The 19,179-nt window shown below is 42.5% G+C and overlaps 1 protein-coding gene across 1 annotated transcript; it reads left to right on the top strand.

Moving 5' to 3' along the window:
- The first annotated feature begins 320 nt into the window (after window positions 1-320).
- LOC125246080 (gastrula zinc finger protein XlCGF7.1-like) lies at window positions 321-15,191 on the top strand. Its single transcript, XM_048156925.1, has 3 exons — window positions 321-424; window positions 5,230-5,436; window positions 14,239-15,191. The coding sequence occupies exons 2-3, from the start codon at window positions 5,280-5,282 to the stop codon at window positions 14,982-14,984; spliced, it is 903 nt and encodes a 300-aa protein (XP_048012882.1). The 5' UTR covers window positions 321-424; window positions 5,230-5,279; the 3' UTR covers window positions 14,985-15,191.
- Window positions 15,192-19,179: the final 3,988 nt, after the last annotated feature.

Below are 19,179 nucleotides of genomic sequence, written 5' to 3'. Positions count from 1 at the left end.
AATCACTACATAGGCAGCAACTCACACAAATGACCCTTAACACTGAAGACTTGACTTGCTATTGATTTAATTAAAAATGTGAAATATTACATTTTTAATTGGACCGAACCTTTTAGCAATAATTTTTGGTATTGAATGAATTACATTTATACTTTATATATATATATTTTTAAGACTAGTCTTAGTGGTTTATGCAACCAGCCCTTTGATTGTGCTTTATGAACTCTTAACATGTTTGTTTTTTTTATCATATTTGTCACTTTAAAGTTTAAATCAGGGATTATCTGTTAAAAAATAGTTAATTTCTATGCACTTCTGTGATTTCAGGCAGCAAAGTGTAAACAGGACCTTTATTTTGCTGCGATGCCGTGACGTCATAAGGCTGCGACGCACTCCTTGCATTTGTTTATTCGGCTGAAGAAAGGTTTGTTTTAAGAATTGAATCTGTTTACTTCGATAGTGTTCAGTGTTTGACAGTTTTTACAAGCGGTGTGAAAACTAGGTAGTGCTATTTAATGAAACATTGTAATGCTCTATCTAACTTTAATGGAGATAGTGATGGGCAGATCGAGGCTTCGTGAAACACTGAAGCAGTTGAAGCAAATGTGCAGTAGAGGCTTTGAAACAATCTGACACCTGTCTCCACCGTGACACCTAGTGGTCAGAACAGTGTAAATGCAACAAAACTCAGGGCAAACATGCATTAAAAATACCTTTTACAAGTGCATTGCAAAAGTTTTATTGAAAGTAAAATCAATCAAATGCAATTAACTAATCATCTAATAAGATCAGGGCTTGTTTCTCTCAAGCTAAACAGGCCAGTAAGAGATTAATAACTATCATTATTAATTTTAATTATTCTAATGTTTAATTAAAACATCTACAAATGTATAAAACTGATCAGAGATCAGGTAAAACCCTAGACACTTGTTCAATAGTTCTCAGTGAATCTGCATGATTCATGGGTTCACTTTATCATCGCCCTCTACCGGTGAACCATTGAAGTTTCGAACTGTTTTGAAACAGTGATGACGTAACGAAGCCTCGTTTACTGAAATCACGTGACTTTGGCAGATTGATACATGCTCCAAATCACTGATTTGAAACAAAAGATTCATGAAGCTTCAGAGCTTCATGAAGCAGTGTTTCGAAATCAGCCTTCACTAAATGGAGAATATTCTGTGTGAGTAAAGCACATCCACTGATGAGACACAGTAAACTTGAGTCTCATTTCTCTCCCTGTCCACCTTATTTTTTGATGCTTTTGTAAGGTGTTTTCTAGTGATGGAAAAATGAAGCTTTGCGAAGCACCGAGGCTTTCTCCACTCAAGTGTATCATAAAAAGGTTCATTACTCGCATCTTTTCATCATGGTGCACACTAACGACATCTTGTGGTCAAAAGGTGGAAAAAGCTGCCTTTGCGTCCGAAACGACCCAGACGTTTTTAGACTTTTTCATACAATAAATCAGTGGGTGCTTTGATAACCGTAAAGCAAAGAAAATAGGCCTATAAGTCTATATAAATAAGTTATTAATGTGTCATTGGACTTAAACAATGTATGAAAAAATGAGTGTGATTGTGGGAGTGTAAGATCGAAATAAAAGATTATCCTGGAATGGTCAGTTGAAGTACTTATTAACTGGGAAATGATACAAACATGATCAAAACCTCACTTTAAATATTTATTCATCTTATGATTTATTTTTGTCAAAGAAGCGAATGACACTTCAGTGGCGGATGGTGCAAATTTTTTTTTGGGGGGGGGGGGTGCAAAAAAAAAAAATAGAACGCAGGAATGAATGTAGGCTAATTGTTAAATAACCATTTAACAAGTGATATAATAATGTATCATTACTGCTTATCTAAAACAGGGAAAATTCAGTATTTAAAGCATGCCATAGGGCTGCGATCTAAAAAAAAAAAATCTGTATTTAATTAAAATAATGTTATTTCACATCCGTGTAAAGGCCTTTGCAAGAGTCCGAAATTCACATGCAAAATCTTCGCACGTTAAAAAATAAATTTATTTATGTCAATCACGTTTACACACTGCCTCCGAAACTTTCGTCCGTCAAAAAAATATTCGGATCAGGTTCGATTTTCTGCGTTTTTCACATCTGTGGCACGCATTTTGAGAGATGTTTTGACAATCCAGAGCCATCCTACGCAAGCTCAAAAATCCTGAATGCCATCTGAGAAGTAGATCCAAGTTGCCTACAGCACAAAAACAGCAGCACTGAATGACAAACAACATGAGGAATACAAAGAGACCGAATATAAAGACAGACTGTGCATCGCATCGAACTCAGTGTGCAAGGTCTCTGTCTCTGACAAATTTTTAGGATTACGAATACGGAAAAAACGCATGTGAAAATTTCGGACTCAGTGTGCAAAGGCCTTAACCGTGTAGTCTATGCTAAATCGAATTATTCTATAGTCTTTGGCAATATTATGTGCAAAAAAAAAGGGGTCAAATCACATTAGGCCTACATTCTAACATTGTAACACTACAATCTAAAAACAAAATGTTTTTTAAAGCAGAAGTTAAATACACTAAACTAAAAAAAAAAAAAAAAAAAACAGACTAATTATTAGGCTTAGGCTACTCTGATTACCCTACAATAATCAATGTACAGCTATCATAAAAATACACTTAGTAGTAGGATCGAAATTCTACATATGGCACAATTGTTTGCTAACAAAAACACATTTTCAACAAATATTTTTAGCAAAATGTATATTTTAGTCAGTATTACGACCAGTCTAGGTTTAATCGCAATAAAATAAAAGGAAAAGGGATGCCTTCCCCAGTCGTCAGACCAAAAAAAAAACAGAGAAAATTGATGGACAAATAAATTCACTAGATTCAGGATTCAAGAAAAACGATTAACGATTTATTAAGATGAAAGAAATTAAGTAATAAACATTTGAAAGTTTCCAGGATAACTTAAACCAGTGGGTGCATAAACTTCAGGAAGACCCAAGGCCCAAAATAACAAACAAAACGGGTAATAAAGAAAAGAATATCCAAAATAACTTCCCTCAACGTATCAAAATAAAATACAACAAATTACCCTTACTACACTAACAAAAACAGAGCGAACTTAATTTCAAAAGAAAAGGGCAGGTCATCCCTACAGAACACCTTCACTGTAAACCAAAGAAAACATAACATAAAAGTTAATACATAACATAAAAAGAGTGGTCTGGCGGCTGGAGAGGAGGCAGGAGAGGTGCGACTGGCCCGAAGCCGCAACAGCTCGCCGGCAGGAAACGGAAGAGATGGTTTTAAACCCTCGCGCAGTAATTGTAACCCAATCCCAGCAGAGAGAGGTGGAGCCATCCAGTGATATCCCGCTTGACAGACACAAAGCAAAAAGAACACACACACAAATAACAATAAACCAAATAAACAATATACAGGGTTACACAGTTCCGTAACAGTCAGGATTATTGCACTCCTATTCAATTGAACTCCGTCTGTTTGGCGAACATGCACGTGACGGCGCTCGGAAGACTGCAAAATGGAAATATTTCCTCGACTTTCTATGTCTGTTTAATGTAAGTTATGCACTGAGGAAATTATTGGTTACTTTAGCTAAAAAAGTTATTAATAGAGGTATGTTTGTTTCCACCAATCATTGCACAAGTTAAGGTTACGTATGATGACGAAAGCATGTTAGTTCTAACCCTCCCGGAACCCATAGAGATTGCATTGCAGTGCCTGCAGTTCGAAAAAAAGTTTCTTGAATGGAAGTCTATGAGGGCACTTGGGGCAATTCTCGGCCAGAGTGAAATTGCCCAAAAAGCCTATACCCAGATAGTCTATAGCCTATATCCAGAGGCAGAACAAAGTCTAGCAGTGACAGCTAGTGTAACTGTGGTTGAATGTGATTGATAAAATCCATCCCTTTCGCACTTTAGTGGTGCGTTGCCCTATTGCTCTAATGAAGAAACCACCCCTGTAACACTTGAAACTAAGCAAGGGGTTCGTGTTATTTGAAGCATCATTGTGTTTATTTAATTATGTGTGAGTCTATGGGAAATGGGGGTCAAATCACATCCCGTATTAATATGATACAAGGCGCATCATTTTACCTGTAAATACAGGACGATTATGTATTTCACGGGATGGGTGGCAACCCTACTGTACAGCTAAAAATAACTGGAAGCGAATGACACCGGACGGCAGTATTAAAGGAACAAATGGCCATGCATGCTCTTACCTGAAAAATAAGGTGGATATCGTGAATCAGTTTATCGTAAACATGAACACTGTCGAGTAGTGATGGAGAAACTGAGCTTTTCGAAATTTGGAGGCAGTTGTATCAAATACTTTGTAAAATTGATTCATTGGTTGGAAGTGCTTGAATCACAACATGCTGACGTCACCTACTGCTCAAACAGTGTAAATGAACAAGAACAACATACACTAAAAGCAGGAACATGGCAAGCTGACGGTCGGCCGTCGGGCAGTATTTCTTCGTCGGCTGACTAACGCTAGGTGTCCACTGGCGTGGAGCGGGCGGAGCAGAGCGAGCCTTTTCAATGAATTCCTATGGAATTAATAAATGCATCGCGAGGTGCATTGTGGGATTGTGAAGCTCGACTTCCATAGGAATTAATTGAAAACGCTCACTCTGGTCTGCGCCAGTGGACACCTACTGTAAGGTTTCTCAGTGTGTTCCGCACCGTCGGCTGAAGTTGATCCTCGCTGCTTCTTTTTTGGCCGATTCGACATGTTGATCATTCTGATTGGCTGTTCAGCTACTGCCACCTGCTGGTTCGGAAAAGCATTTCATCTTACACAGACGCAGAACGGATGAGCTACTTGGCCGTCGGCTGTTGAGTGTTGGTTTGGTTTGTCAGAACAACTTTGGACCCAGACTCTGCCGACGTGAGCCAACCCTGCAGTCTGATTTCGTCGCCACTACTTCATCGACGTTGGTTTGGTGTATTTCTGCCTTAACACGTGATGACAACTTTTACAAACCAACTGCTAATGTTTTCATTGAAGTGTAATAATTTAAATATTTATTAAATGTAGATAATAAATGCCTGTATTATTTGTGTTCTTTTTATTAATTTGCAGCACTAGTTTTGAGTCTCTTTGGCTAATTTAAGGCCATTAATTGAGACAATTGAGATGCACCCAGAGATTTAGTTTGGATTTATTTTTCTTTTTGTTAATTATTCTCATCTTATTAATTATTCTCATTTTAAACAGGACAAACTCACAGAAAGCATCCTGATGAAGCGACTGACACTATTATAAAGATGCCGTTTATTAAAGAGGAGAGTGAAGACATGAAGATGGTGTTTATTAAAGAGGAGATTGAAGACATAAAGATGTCATTTATTAAAGAGGAGATTGAAGACATGAAGATTGAAGAAACATTCAGAGTGAAACAAGAAGAAACAAAGGAACAAACAGGTTGGTTTCATTATCAAAGCTAAACTCAGTCATTTGATCCTTATTAAAATGTCCAGCTCTAAATAAAGAAAAAACAGAAGTACAATCATACAGAGAATAATACAGATTGCTCTGATTGGTCAGATGGCCCAGCCTGTTGTGATTGGTCGACTGCTTGCAATGCATGTCAGAAATTAAACGCCTATTATTATATCGGAATTTCCAATCCTCAGCGATTGTACACCCATCAAAGACAGTTATTATAGCATTGATTTTACCGTATCAATCTCAGCACGAGTCTGATGAAACATTGGAAGAACTAGTTATTTCCAATCCTCAGTGACTGTAAACACAGTAAAGACAGTAACTATAAGGATAGGCTTTCACTTGCTTTCTCTGTAATTCTTCACAATTTGAAGTTTTTGTTTTCCATGAGACTTTGTGATTTTCCTACTTCAGTACAAAAAATTTCAAACTTTGACAAAAAATAATTTCTTGATATTTTATTAAGCCATCTACTGGATATAGTGGCAATTTCATATCTTTTTTATTTTTAAATAATCTTAAAAATTAGTTTTCCTGCTTCTTGAAATTTAGTTTTACAAATGGGTACAATCTTTGAAGGATGAACAAATAATGATTTTGGTCATGAAAATTCTTCAGTTTTCGAGAATTTTTTTGCATATTTGATCCCTTTCCAAGAGTGACTGTATGATTTTGAGATGCGTCTTTTCACACTGAGGACAATTGAGGGACTCAAACACAACTATTAAAAAAGGTTCAAAGATTCACTGATGCTCCAGAAGGAAACACGATGCATTAAGAGCCGGGGGGTGAAAATTTTTTGAATTTGAAGATCAAGGTAAATTGTACTTAATTTGTCTTCTGGGAAACATGCAAGTATCTTCTGTTGCTTCCGAAGGGAAGTACTAAATGAAAAAAATGATATTTCAACAAAATAAGAAAAATTTGGACTTCTTCATCCTGTTCAAAAGTTTTCACCCCCCGCCTCTTAATGCATCGTGTTTCCTTCTGGAGCATCAGTGAATGTTTGAACCTTTTTTAAAAGTTGTGTTTGAGTCCCTCAGTTGTCCTCAGTGTGAAAAGATGGATCTCAAAATCCTACATTCACTGCTGGAAAGGGTTCAAATATGCAAAAAAAATCCTCAAAAACTGAAGAATCTGCAGGACCTGGAGGATTTTTCTGAAGAACAGAGCTCAGTTTAACTGCTCAGGACAAACAAGAGACTCATGAACAACCATCACAAAACATAAAAACAGTCGTGGATCATCAGGTAACCACACACAGTATAAAGAACCAATGGTTCACATACTTATGAATGGGGTCATTTTAATAAATTCAGCTACTTTTTTGTCTTGTGGATTATATGTAAACATCTTTTATGTAAAATAGCTTACTCAAGAGAGTACTAAATAAAAAAATAGCATGCATTCCCTTTCAGCCGGTCACGTTCGACGTACGTCAGTAGTGACCGACGAATTGGGATATCGCTAGAGAGCCCCTATCAGCTTCGAGAGAACTAAAACAAGCCAATGAACATTGGCGTGTGATATTTGCATAATGCGCACCGCCCACATTTGGGGGACATAAATAGGAAGCAGATGCAATCGCACTCTGTCTTTCGCTTCGGAGCCATACTTTGGTGTCCTGCAGCTGACTGAGAAAGTCAAGCCTCTGAAAGAAGATTCAGCGCTCGTGTTGGAGAGACGACACTGCAGCGAGGTTGCGAGCTGGAGCCGGGCAGAACTTCTGCTTTGAACAAAGCGTTCCGCTGTGAATCCCTTTTGTGTGGGTGTGCGATTTGGGCCGGTACTCCCGTGTGTTCACACACGCTCGTGACACTCCCTGTGTGTCTCGACACAGAAAAAGCTGAAATTCCCCTTCTAAAAGAGACTTCACAGACAGACACTGCGTCTTTTTCAAGACGTCATTCAGTCTGTGTGTTTCTGGAGGCGGTCGTTTCCTATCCTCGCTGACGGCCACAATCACTTTCTCTCATGTCTGCTTAGCGTGCTGAGACTGTGTTTGTGGGTGGTTCATGTTCTCGTGAAAAATGAGAGTATGCCCATGTCGGCGCGTTGTTTGTCTCGCCTTTCTCATAAGGGCTTGAGCGCTCAGCGCGCCGTGTGCCGTCGAGCTGCCGGTTGACAGCGTGCGTTGCTATGGCAACCCTGTCTGGCGCTCTAGATGCACGGTCGAGACTCGAGTGCCTTTTAATGAGGTGGAGTCCCCTCACTTATTCCCTGATCTAGTCATTTTTCTGAATCAGAAAAATACTACTTTGGTTAATAAGCTTGGGTGACCAGAGGATCACAGTGGGGCAATACCCGCCGAGCCATTCTCCGTGGGCCCCCCAATCCTCTAGTGCAGTGGTTCCCAACCACATTCCTGGAGTACCCCCAACACTGCACATTTTCCATGTCTCCTTTGTCTGACACACCCATTTCTGGTCTTGGAGTCTCTGCTAATGAATTGATGACTTGATTCAGGTGTGCTTGATCAAGGAGACATGCAAAATGTGCAGTGTTGGGGGTACTCCAGGAATGTGGTTGGGAACCACTGCTCTAGTGCATCGCAAACATGTTGTGACGTGTTCGTGGGTGGTTCATGTTTAGTACAACATCATAGCCACGTCAGTGCCCAGTGCGCCGCGTGTCGTCCAGTTGGGCGGCCACGTTCACTGTTCAACATGGCTGGTAGCTTCTGCTTGGATTGCTGGTCCTTCTCACGGGGGACCTAGCGTCTTGGTCAGAGCTTCAGCAGAGGATCAGATGTCGACTGCTACATTGGAGAGAGTGTTGTTGGGTTCTGAAAATGAAGATGAGGCTGAGCGTCCCACGGTTGTGGTGTGCTCGTGCTGAATCAGATTCAAACTAGACAACAATGCTTTCCCGGGCCTCTGGGGGCGTTGTGCGACGCGTACCCGCCTTGCCCCGCCCCGCCCCCTGTCTTAGCCTGGAAGTGCATGGAAAAACTTGTCAGTTTGTGGCCTTTTTTGGCGTCAAATATGGAACGCCAAGGGGGCCATAATCTGCATTGCAAGTTTTTTCTCTCTCACTACCCTCTACGGTGGGGTGGCAGTGCTACGGGCACACCACCTCTGCCCTGCATGAGTCTTGGCCCCGGCAAGTCCGTGGTAGGCCAAAGTACTCATTGCATTGGGTAGTTCTGAGTCGGGGTTGAGCTACGCATGATGCAAGTCATAGCGCAGGCCCCTGGCCAGACGATGTCCACCTTGGTGGTCCAGAAACACCCCTGGCTAGCCTTGTTGGGATGTGTCGCCGTCAAAGTAAGCTTTCTCGATGCACTCATCTCACAAGCTGGCCTAAAACCCAGCCCGCCCAGCCTGCAGTCAACCCAGTTGGCTAGCGGGTAGCGGTCCTGGAGATAAGGCGACACGGAGCTGAGGTAAACAGTTCTTCGGGAGACGATGCTCGCATCGCTCCCTCCCCGGAGGAGGGCCGGGTGGAGAATTTGGTCTGTTCCGCCGCTGGCTCTCCGGAGTCCGGCGGTACCCACTAAGAGCTGTTTTCTGATCTTCCAGGTCCCAAGTGGGTGTGGCTGGCAGTGTGCAAGGCTCCGCCTTGCCCCTCCCAGCCCCCTCTCACTTCGCCAGCAGGTGTCAGTGTGTTGGTGCAGGCCGTGCCCCGTGTGCCGTCTCCCATACGCACTGCTACCTCGCAGAGTCTTATCACACTCTGGGCCGCTACCATGCCGTCCGAGTCGGGTCCCCGTACTCTGGTTCGCTGCCCCACCCCCGGTACATCTGTGGTGCGTTTGGTTCTGCTGGTGTCTGGAAGCCTGGATAGTGCTCTCCAGCCCGTTCTGCTGGTTCATTCGTACTATCAGACTCGGCTATGCAATTCAGTTCATCCGGTGTCCTCCGGTTTTCAGGGGTGTCCACTACACTCAGGTGTCGCTGGACATTGCACCTGTTCTCCGGGCGGAGATTGCTGTCCTCCTGGCGAGGGATGCAATCGAGCCGGTCCCTCCAGCCGATTTGAAGTCAAGGTTTACAGCCTCTACTTCATTGTACCCAAAGGGGCGGTGGGCTACGGCCAATCCTGGATCTGCGCATCTTGAACCGGTACCTTCAGGCTGCCGTAATAAGATGCTCATGCAGATGCGCATTTTCGAATGCGTCCGTACTGAGGATTGGTTTGCAGCATTCGACCTGTAGGATGCGTACTTCATGTCTCGATTCTGCCTCGCCACAGGTCGAGCATATCAGTACAAAATCCTACCCTTCGGGCTGGCCCTGTCGCGCCGCATCTTTACGAAGGTTGCGGATACGGCCGTTGTTCCCCTCAGAGAACAGGGCGTTCGCAACTACCTTGACGACTGGTTGATCCTGGCCAGCTCGCAAGAGCAGTTGTGTGAACACAGGGACATGGTTTTAGCTCACCTCAGCCGGTTGGGTCTTCAGGTCAACTGGGAGAAGAGCAAACTCGCCCCCGGGCTGAGGATCTCTTATCTCGGTCTCGAGCTAGACTCGGTCGCCCGGACTACGCCCCTCACCAAGGAGCACGTCCAGTCGGTGTTGAACTGCCTGAGTACGTTCAAGTGCAGGACAGCGGCCCCACTGAAAGACTTTCAGAGGCTCCTGGGGCATATGGCATCTGCAGCCGCAGTCATGCTGCTCGGATTGCTCCATATGTGGCTGCTTCAACACTGGCTCCGGGGCCGGGTCCCAAGATGGGCGTGGCAGCGCGGTACGCTCCGTGTCCTCGTGACACCTGTCCTGTCCTGTGGAACCTCCTCGCGTGGTCCCTGGATGGGATGCAGAGGTTCTTAGTGATCTCCCGTAAGCGGTCATAGACACCATCACTTCCGCTAGAGCTCCTTCCACGAGGAGCCTCTATGCGTTGAAGTGGAACCTGTTCGTCGAATGGTGCTCCTCTCGCGAGAGGACCCCCGATTATGTTCGGTCAGATCTGTGCTTTTCTTCCTGCAAGAGGGCCTGGAGCGAAGGCTGTCTCCCTCCACCCTCAAGGTGTATGTTGCCGCTTAGCCGCACATCACCATGCAGTTGCAGTCCCTGGGGTAGCATCTGATCGTCAGGTTCCTGAGGGGGGCGAGGAGACTAAATCCGCCTTGCCTTTCCTCCTTACCCTCTTGGGATCTGACCCTGGTATTTACATCTCTCCGGGGTCATCCCTTCGAACCTTTGCAATCGGTCGAGTTAAAAGTACTGTCCCTTAAGACTGTCCTCCTGGTTGCATTGGCTTCGCTTAGAGGGTAGGGGACCTGCACGCATTTTCAGTCTACGAATCGTGCCTGGAATTCGGGCCTGGGGATTCTCACGTTATCCTGAGACCCCGACCCGGATATGTGCCCAAGGTTCCTACCACTCCCTTCAGAGATCAGGTAGTGAACCTGCAAGCGCTGCCCTCAGAGGAGGCAGACCCAGCCCTGGCTTCGCTCTGTCCAGTTCGCGCTCTGCGCGTTTACGTGGACAGAACTCGAAGCTTCAGGACCTCAGATCAGCTCTTGTCTTTTATGGAGGCCAGCAGAAGGGAAAGGCTGTCTCCAAGCAGAGGATGGCCCACTGGATAGTGGATGCCATTGCCCTGGCGTATGATTCCCAGGGCATGCCATGCCCAATCAGGTTGAGAGCTCACTCCCCTAGAGCAGTGGCTTCTTCCTGGGCGCTGGCTCAAGGCGCCTCGCTGACAGATATCTGTAGAGCTGCGGGCTGGGCGACACCCAACACGTTTGCTAGGTTGTATAGCTTACGTGTAGAGCCGGTATCTTCCCGTGTACTCGCTTCAACCAGCTGGTAGACGCGTTGTACCTGCTCTTTGTGTCGGCTTGCAATGCCATTCCCGCCCTCTGGGCCGGATACGTGCATCTTTGACTCTAGTCGTGTTCCCCGGTTGGCGAACACTGTTGAGCTCCTCCACCTCCCCTTCGGCTTGGACATTGCGGAGTGTCTGTTGCCAGGCCAACATCCGTTCCTGTCGCTGTCTGTTGGCTGGGTTCCATATGTCATGACCCCTCTACATGAGTGGTCCCATATGTATATCGTCCACGGTCTAGCTCCCTACGGTGAGCCCGTGTCATTCCCTGAGCAGAGTTAACTCTGCTGTCACCTGTCAAATGAGTCTCCCCCTACTTAGGTGGCGCCATTCCAGGGACTTCGTATGCGTACTGCCCTAGCGTCAGTCCATATGTATTCTCCACGTAATTTCCTCCCCAAGGGTAGGTAGTGGCCTCCGCAGCGTCCCTTCGGGTTCGCTTCCCCAGTGTAGTCTTGTTTACTTAGTGGGTAGATCGGAACAGCAGTAGACTCTCTCGGCATTAGCTCGCCCCCTTCACCATCCCATGGGTGCGACGGGTGGCTTGAGCTTGCACTGAGCACTGGAAGGGGTTTCGTAACTGTGGCGCTTTAGTTGGGATCCCAATTCGTCGGTCACTACTGACGTACGTCGAACGTGACCGACTGAAAGGGAACGTCTCGGTTACATATGTAACCCTCGTTCCCTGAAGGAGGGAATGGAGACATACGTCCCGTCACCACAGTTTCTGTACCCTTTCTGCAGTGCGGACACCAGTTGTCTCCTCAGCGAAAAACAGAGTGCGATTGCATCTGCTTCCTATTTATGTCCCCCAGATGTGGGCGGTGCGCATTATGCAAATATCGCACGCCAATGTTCATTGGCTTGTTTTAGTTCTCTCGAAGCTGATAGGGGCTCTCTAGCGATATCCCAATTTGTCGGTCACTACTGACGTACGTCTCCGTTCCCTCCTTCAGGGAATGAGGGTTACATACGTAACAGAGACGTTTTGTATGATCTCTCTTATTTTGTTAAAATTATTCACATTTTCACAGATTCTGCAAGGGGTTTCCATACTTTTTCATGCAACTGTATTACACCAACACCTGTTTTGGGGAAGAGGAGTGGGTGTGTCAACACCCAAAAGGAGGACAGAATTCTCCTTAGTTTTCAATCTTCTGCACAATACTAGTGACTGCTGCGAAATTGAGACCATTTTACCAATCGCACTGAGACATTTAAAATGATACCAAACATAAAGGGAAAAACAATAGATACACCAGATACATTATACATCTTGAAGGGTGAGGGTGAGGGCAAGGCGTTGTCCTGTGCTATTTCTTTGAGATCTTCTCTCCAGATGAGTTTTATTGCTTTATTGCAAGGCGCCTGATCTCAGTTTTTGTCTAGCAGGAAAATCAAGTCTTACACATGTGACTCACAGTGAACTCAGCAACTATTGCTTATACTCACCACTGAAAGGCTTTTCAGTATTACCAGCCACTGTGGCACCAAACACCAATTAAGAATTTTGTTGAAAAGCTGAGATTTTTGCTACCCCAAGCATGCCGAAGGCCTCCCGTAAGACAAGACATCTGGAGAACCCAAGACAAGATGCTCCTAGGCACGAGCAGCCGGTAAAAAGGTGGTTTTTCACAATAAATAACCCTACAGCTGTGTCACGTTAAGGAAATTCTCACGCTTGAGACCTGTGACTTTGCTATAGTCGGACGAGAAATAGGTGACTCTGGCATGCCTCATCTTTAAGGATTTGTAAATATGAAGACAAAGCGTTGTATGTCTATGAAGAAATGGCTGTTGGGTAAAGGTACTGATCTGAACAACAAAAAGCAAACAAACTAGTCTGTTAATTCCCTCATGTTGCGGTCAAAGATAGAGTGTTTAACATTAGACATTGGGACTCCATTCACCTTCTGTTAACAACCTCACAATTTCCCTGTAACTGTATGAATGTGTTTGTGTGTGTGTGTTTGTGTTTTTTTGTTAGATTATTAAACTACTCTAATACACATACAACAATGTCTTGTGTTGTGCTTACAAATTACTTAACTTTCGATCTTAAACTTTCGATTTTTGTTACCTTGCTGTATTTATATATCATAATAACAGAACACACACAGTAATCAAAACTTACCGTTGGCCACAGGATAACATTTTGTCCAGAATTGGTAAAATACCCTAACCTCGACTTTTCAGTGGACGAATAGTTGACAAAGTGTTAAATGTTAATTGTGAATAATTTACATTTTAATTCGGTTCTTATTCACTGTAAATTAATTACCTTTCAGTCATAATTGATCCGATTAATTCTTACATGGATGTTAAAAAAAGATATCATTTTGCAGTATTGCTAGTAAGCCAACAGTTTTCATTTATTCTTATTTTTGTCTCAGCCTACAGTTTTGAGAGACAGATGTTCTATTTAATTTAGCCTGTTTTTCTTTGTCCTTTTTTTTTCTCTTTTGTCAGTATCATAAGACAAATAACAAATATAAATCTTGTATAGGTTTTCCAACATTTTATATTTGTTATCCCCAATCCCTCTCTCTTTCTTTAGAGGAAATGTAAATAGTCAGGAAGAAATCATTGTAAGCGGATAGCAGGTGAACACACAGTTAATTTTAAGCGGGAGCCGGTGGGTGCGAAACAGAACCTTGTGGAAGCGGGACAAAAAAACAGACCTCTACTCTGGTGTATCTTTAGCAGTTTTCTTCATTGAGAAGATGCTGTTTTGTGCTGCAGTCCTCCGAATCTGATGTACTCTGATTGGAGTGAAGTTCTTTTTTAGTCATTGTTTAGGGTAAATAAGAAAAGGCTCCTCAGGTATTTTGAAGGACACCGAACATTCCCCCACCCACCCCACTCTGTTCTGTTTTCCCCCTGATGCAACCCCGTGTATAGGATCTAGGATCTGTATGTTGGTTTTGATGCTTTACATGTCTAAATGTTTTGTTTTTTGCCATTATACTGGTGTTAATTTACATTTGTCTCTTTTCGCCTTAGACCTAATGATGCTGAAAGAGGAGAGTGAAGTACTGAATGAAATGGAAGAGAAAGATCAATATAAGAATCACCATGATCTTATAGCGGGCCAAAAAACTTTTAGTTGCTCGCAGACTGAAAAGACTTCCTCACGAAAAAGGGCTATAAAGATAGAAACTAGAAGGATTTGTACATGCCAACAGTGTGGAAACAGATTTACTCATAAAGGAAGCCTTAACAGGCATATGAGGATTCACAATGGAGAGAAGCCATTCACGTGTCCTCAATGTGGAAGAAGTTTCAATCAACATGGAAACCTTAAAGCCCACATGACAATTCACACTGAAGTGAAGCCTTATCCCTGCCAACAGTGTGGAAAGAGTTTCGATCAACATGAAAAGCTTAACATCCACATGAGTATTCACACAGGAGAGAAGCCTTACATCTGCCAGCAGTGTGGAAAGAGTTTCACTCAAAAAGTAAGCCTTAACAGACACATGAGAGTTCACACTGGAGAAAAGCCTTACACTTGCCAACAGTGTGGAAAGAGTTTCACTCAAATTGGAAATCTTAACATCCACATGAGTGTTCACACTGGAGAGAAGCCTTACACCTGCCAACAGTGTGGGAAAAGTTTTAAGCGAAAAGGAAACCTTAACAGGCACAAGAGTGTTCACGCTGAAGAGACACCTTACACCTGCAAACAATGTGGGAAACGTTTCAACCGAAAAGAAAACCTTAAAAGGCACATGGGATTTCACACTTGAGAGAAGCCATTTATGTGGTCACCGTGGAAAAAGTGTTAGGTATAAAGTTATGAAGTTTTAGTTTGTCATCCTCATGAAATGATTTTCACAGACAGGAAACACCTCATGTTTGAGAGATTGTATAATGTACTGATTACTGTTATTGTACTGAAATCCCTGTTAATGTCCAGTGACTACAAGAGGAATAAAGAAGCCAGAGTCAAGAAATTAGATTCAATGTATTGATTACTCAAATGAAGAATAAAGTTTTTACAATTTTACGTCAACAGAAGTATAAATCTGTATCAAATAAAATACATATAACTCTGTTGGTCTGCACAAAATAATAAACAATATAACAGAAACAGGCTTTTGATTCAGAAGATACAGAGATCTGGCAATAGCTGCTTTCAACGGGTGTGGCTATTGGCCTTGGACCTGTAGGACCGAGCCCAAAATCACACGGTTTCCACCGTTGTGCCTGAAGCTCCGCAGCGCTTTACTAAAACCCTACCTTAATGCTTCTCTCTGAAACAATGTCACACAACCCCATCATTTCACCAACAAAGGGAAGTTTTATCAGACTGAAAACTAGTGAGATTGTGAAACAAACATGATAAATGTTTTCCTTTTTGATTTTATTTACTTTTTTTATTATTTAAAACCCAAGCATTGATGTTTTCCCACAGTTTTACAATAAAAAGTGAAACATTGATAATTAATTTGTGTCAGGATTGCAGTTGTAATATAGAAGTAGTGTTTTTTTACCATTATTTCACAAAAGAGGGAGGACTTATTCAGTGACGTATTTCTGTTTATTTGTAGTCACGAGACGGCACAAATCTCTGGGGCTTTAGTCAGAAACAATGCACATAAAAAAGAGATGAAATTCTCATGTTTACATCACATTTCCTTAGAAAATTTCTATAATTTTTCCACCATCTGAGGAGCTTTGAGCGCTCTCACCAGTCTCAATATATCGTTATCATTTCAGCCAGAGAAACAGAGGGAGCTCTTGGATGAAAAACAGGAGTTATGATGGAGGAAACTATATTTTATGACATATGTGCAGCTAAATATGCATATCAGGTGTATTGACAGATAAAATATGTAACCAAATAAATACACGATTGTGATATATGATTTGTCTTATTTCTTAAAATGGTGTCTTTTACTTTTTACTTCTGCTGCGTTCACACCAGCTTGTATTTACTGGAATCTTGAGATGACAAGACGTGACATTATATTCGGAGCTGTTCACGCCCTTTGACTGGAAATTATGCATTTCTGTTGCACCATTATCAATGCCTAAACGAATCTACAGCGGTCAGGTGGTACATGTGGGAGCTTTCAGAAAACTCCCAGCTTACAAGCTTTAATTACAAGCTCTACGTCGGCGTGAACACTTTTTACGAGCCAGAATCTTGTAGTTACATGAATTATGATATGCAGTGAATGCACCTTTAGTAACGGTTAGCATCCAAAGCCTTTAGCATCCTAAATATAAATATATTTCTGTCTTGTAGGGTGATCAGAATCCATCTCAAACAGAAATAATTTCAAACACTCGCTTCTGTCTGAAAGTGTATATGGTATTTTGGTATGTATTTATAAAATATATTCTATCAATATGTAAGTAATGTACACTATATTGCCAAAGTATTGGGACACCCCTCCAAATCATTGAATTCAGGTGTTGCAGTCACTTCCATGGCCACAGGTGTATAAAATCAAGCACCTAGGCATGCAGACTGCTTCTACAAACATTTGTGAAGGAATGGGTCACTCTCAGGAGCTCAGTGAGTTCAAGTGTGGTACCGTGATAGGTTGCCACCTGTGCAGTAAGTCCATTTGTGAAATTTCCTCACTGCTAAATATTCCACTCTCAACTGTTAGTGGTATCATAACAAAGTAGAAGCAATTGGGAACAACAGCAACTCAGCCATGAAGTGGAAGACCACGTAAAATCACAGAGCGGGGTCACAGAGGCGCACAGTGTGCAGAAGTCGCCAACTTTCTGCAGAGTCAATAGCTAAAGACCTCCGAACTTCATGTGGCCTTCAGATTAGCTCAAGAACAATGTGTAGAGAGCTTCATGGAATGGGTTTCCATGGCCGAGCAGCTGCATCCAAGCCTTACATCACCAAGTCAAGTCACCTTTATTTATATAGCGCTTTTTACAATGCAGAATTGTGTCAAAGCACTGTTGGAGTTGAATATCAAATGTCAAGTCAAATGTCAAGTGTCCCCAACTAAGCAAGCCAAAGGCGACAGCGGCAAGGAACCCAAACTCCAACAGGTGACATCAGGTGGCAAATAGGTGTTAAAAAGGAGAAAAAAACCTTGGGAAAAACCAGGCTTAGTCGGGGGGCCAGTTCTCCTCTGGCGAACAGTGCTTTGTTACGAATCAGGTTGCTATCATAAGTCTGATAGGATCGCAACAATCAAAGTATTTATTTCAGTTCCATCTAGTTGAGGATCATATTCATCACGCCGGTATGGACGGTCTGTTGAGGAACTGTGGCACTGGCTGTCGTGTCGATGAGGCCTTCACAGTGGATGATCTGGTTGACTCGATCTCTGCTGATACTTCAGGGCTGCGTTGTGGTCGTGTCAAGGCGCAGGTCCTTGGTCTCAGCTGGATACAGCCCGGATCCGGTTGACTACGGTAAACCTCGGGATAAACAGAAAGACTAATATTAGCGTAGATGCCATTCTTCTTCTGATGTAACGAGTACATCTGGTATTATAGGAAGTGTTCCCGGTTCCAGCTGACCTACTTTATGCAGCCTAATAATCCTTTAATGGATTTGAAAATATAAATTGATAATGTGTTATGTGTATGTCAGGTTAAAGAGATGCGTTTTTAGTCTAGATTTAAACTGACAGAGTGTGTCTGCATCCCGAACAATGCTAGGAAGATTGTTCCAGAGTTTAGGTGCCAAATAGGAGAAGGATCTACCGCCTGCAGTTGATTTTGATATTCTAGGTATTATCAGCTGGCCTGAATTCTGCGATCGCAATAAACCCGAAGGACTATAATGCATTAAGAGCTCGCTCAGGTACTGGGGAGCTAAACCATTTAGTGCATTGTAAGTAATTAGCAAGATTTTAACATCTATACGATGTTTAACAGGAAGCCAATGCAGTGATGACAGAACTGGGCTAATATGGTCATACTTCCTAGTTCTAGTAAGAACTCTAGCTGCTGCATTTTGTACAAGCTGTAGTTTATTTATCAAGCGAGCAGAACAACCACCCAGTAGAGCGTTACAGTAGTCTAGCCTTGAGGTCATGAATGCATGAACTAACTTTTCTGCATTTTTCATTGAGAGCATATGTCGTAGTTTAGATATATTTTTAAGATGGAAGAATGCAGTTTTACAGATGCTAGTAACATGACCTTCAAATGAAAGATTGGTATCAAAGAGCACACCCAGGTTCCTAGCTGACGACGAAGACTTAACAGAGCAGCCATCAAGTGTTAGACAGTATTCTAGGTTATTACGTGAAGAAGTTTTCGGTCCAAAAATTAGAATCTCTGTTTTTTCTGAATTTAGTAGTAGGAAATTACTGGTCATCCAGTTTTTTATATCAGCTATACATTCTGTTAATTTAGCGAATTGGTAAGTTTCGTCAGGGCGCGAAGAAATATAGAGCTGAGTATCATCAGCGTAACAATGAAAACTAATGCCATGCTTCCTAATGATATCTCCCAAGGGTAGCATGTACAGAGTGAAAAGCAACGGTCCTAGTACTGAGCCTTGCGGTACTCCATATTTAACTTGTGATTGATATGACATCTCATCGTTTACTACTACAAACTGATAACGGTCAGATAAGTATAATTTGAACCATGCCAATGCAATTCCACTAATGCCAACATAGTTTTCGAGTCTATTGATCACAATATTCTTCTAAATAGTGTCAAATGCAGCACTAAGATCCAGTAACACTAATAGAGAGATACAACCACGATCTGATGATAAGAGCAAATCATTAGTAACAATAATGAGAGCAGTCTCAGTACTATGGTATGGTCTAAATCCTGACTGGAAATCCTCACAGATACTATTTCTTTCTAAAAAGGAACATAGTTGTGAGTCTAGTATTTTTGACAGAAAAGTGAGATTTGAAATCGGCCTGTAATTGACTAATTCTCTAGGATCAAGTTGTGTTTTTTTTAATAAGAGGTTTAATAACAGCCAGCTTAAAA

This window comes from Megalobrama amblycephala, linkage group LG14 (genome assembly GCF_018812025.1).
Source record: "Megalobrama amblycephala isolate DHTTF-2021 linkage group LG14, ASM1881202v1, whole genome shotgun sequence".
Classification (NCBI taxonomy): domain Eukaryota; kingdom Metazoa; phylum Chordata; class Actinopteri; order Cypriniformes; family Xenocyprididae; genus Megalobrama; species Megalobrama amblycephala.
Note: the sequence above shows the minus strand (reverse complement) of the source record. Positions and strands in the feature narration are given on the sequence as shown.

Bases quoted from the DNA above. Each gene is read 5' to 3' on its own strand.
- LOC125246080 (XM_048156925.1), top strand. From the start codon at position 5,280: ATGCCGTTTATTAAAGAGGAGAGTGAAGACATGAAGATGGTGTTTATT. The intron at 5,437-14,238 runs GTTGGTTTCATT...TTTTCGCCTTAG, and splicing joins AGAAACAAAGGAACAAACAG to ACCTAATGATGCTGAAAGAG.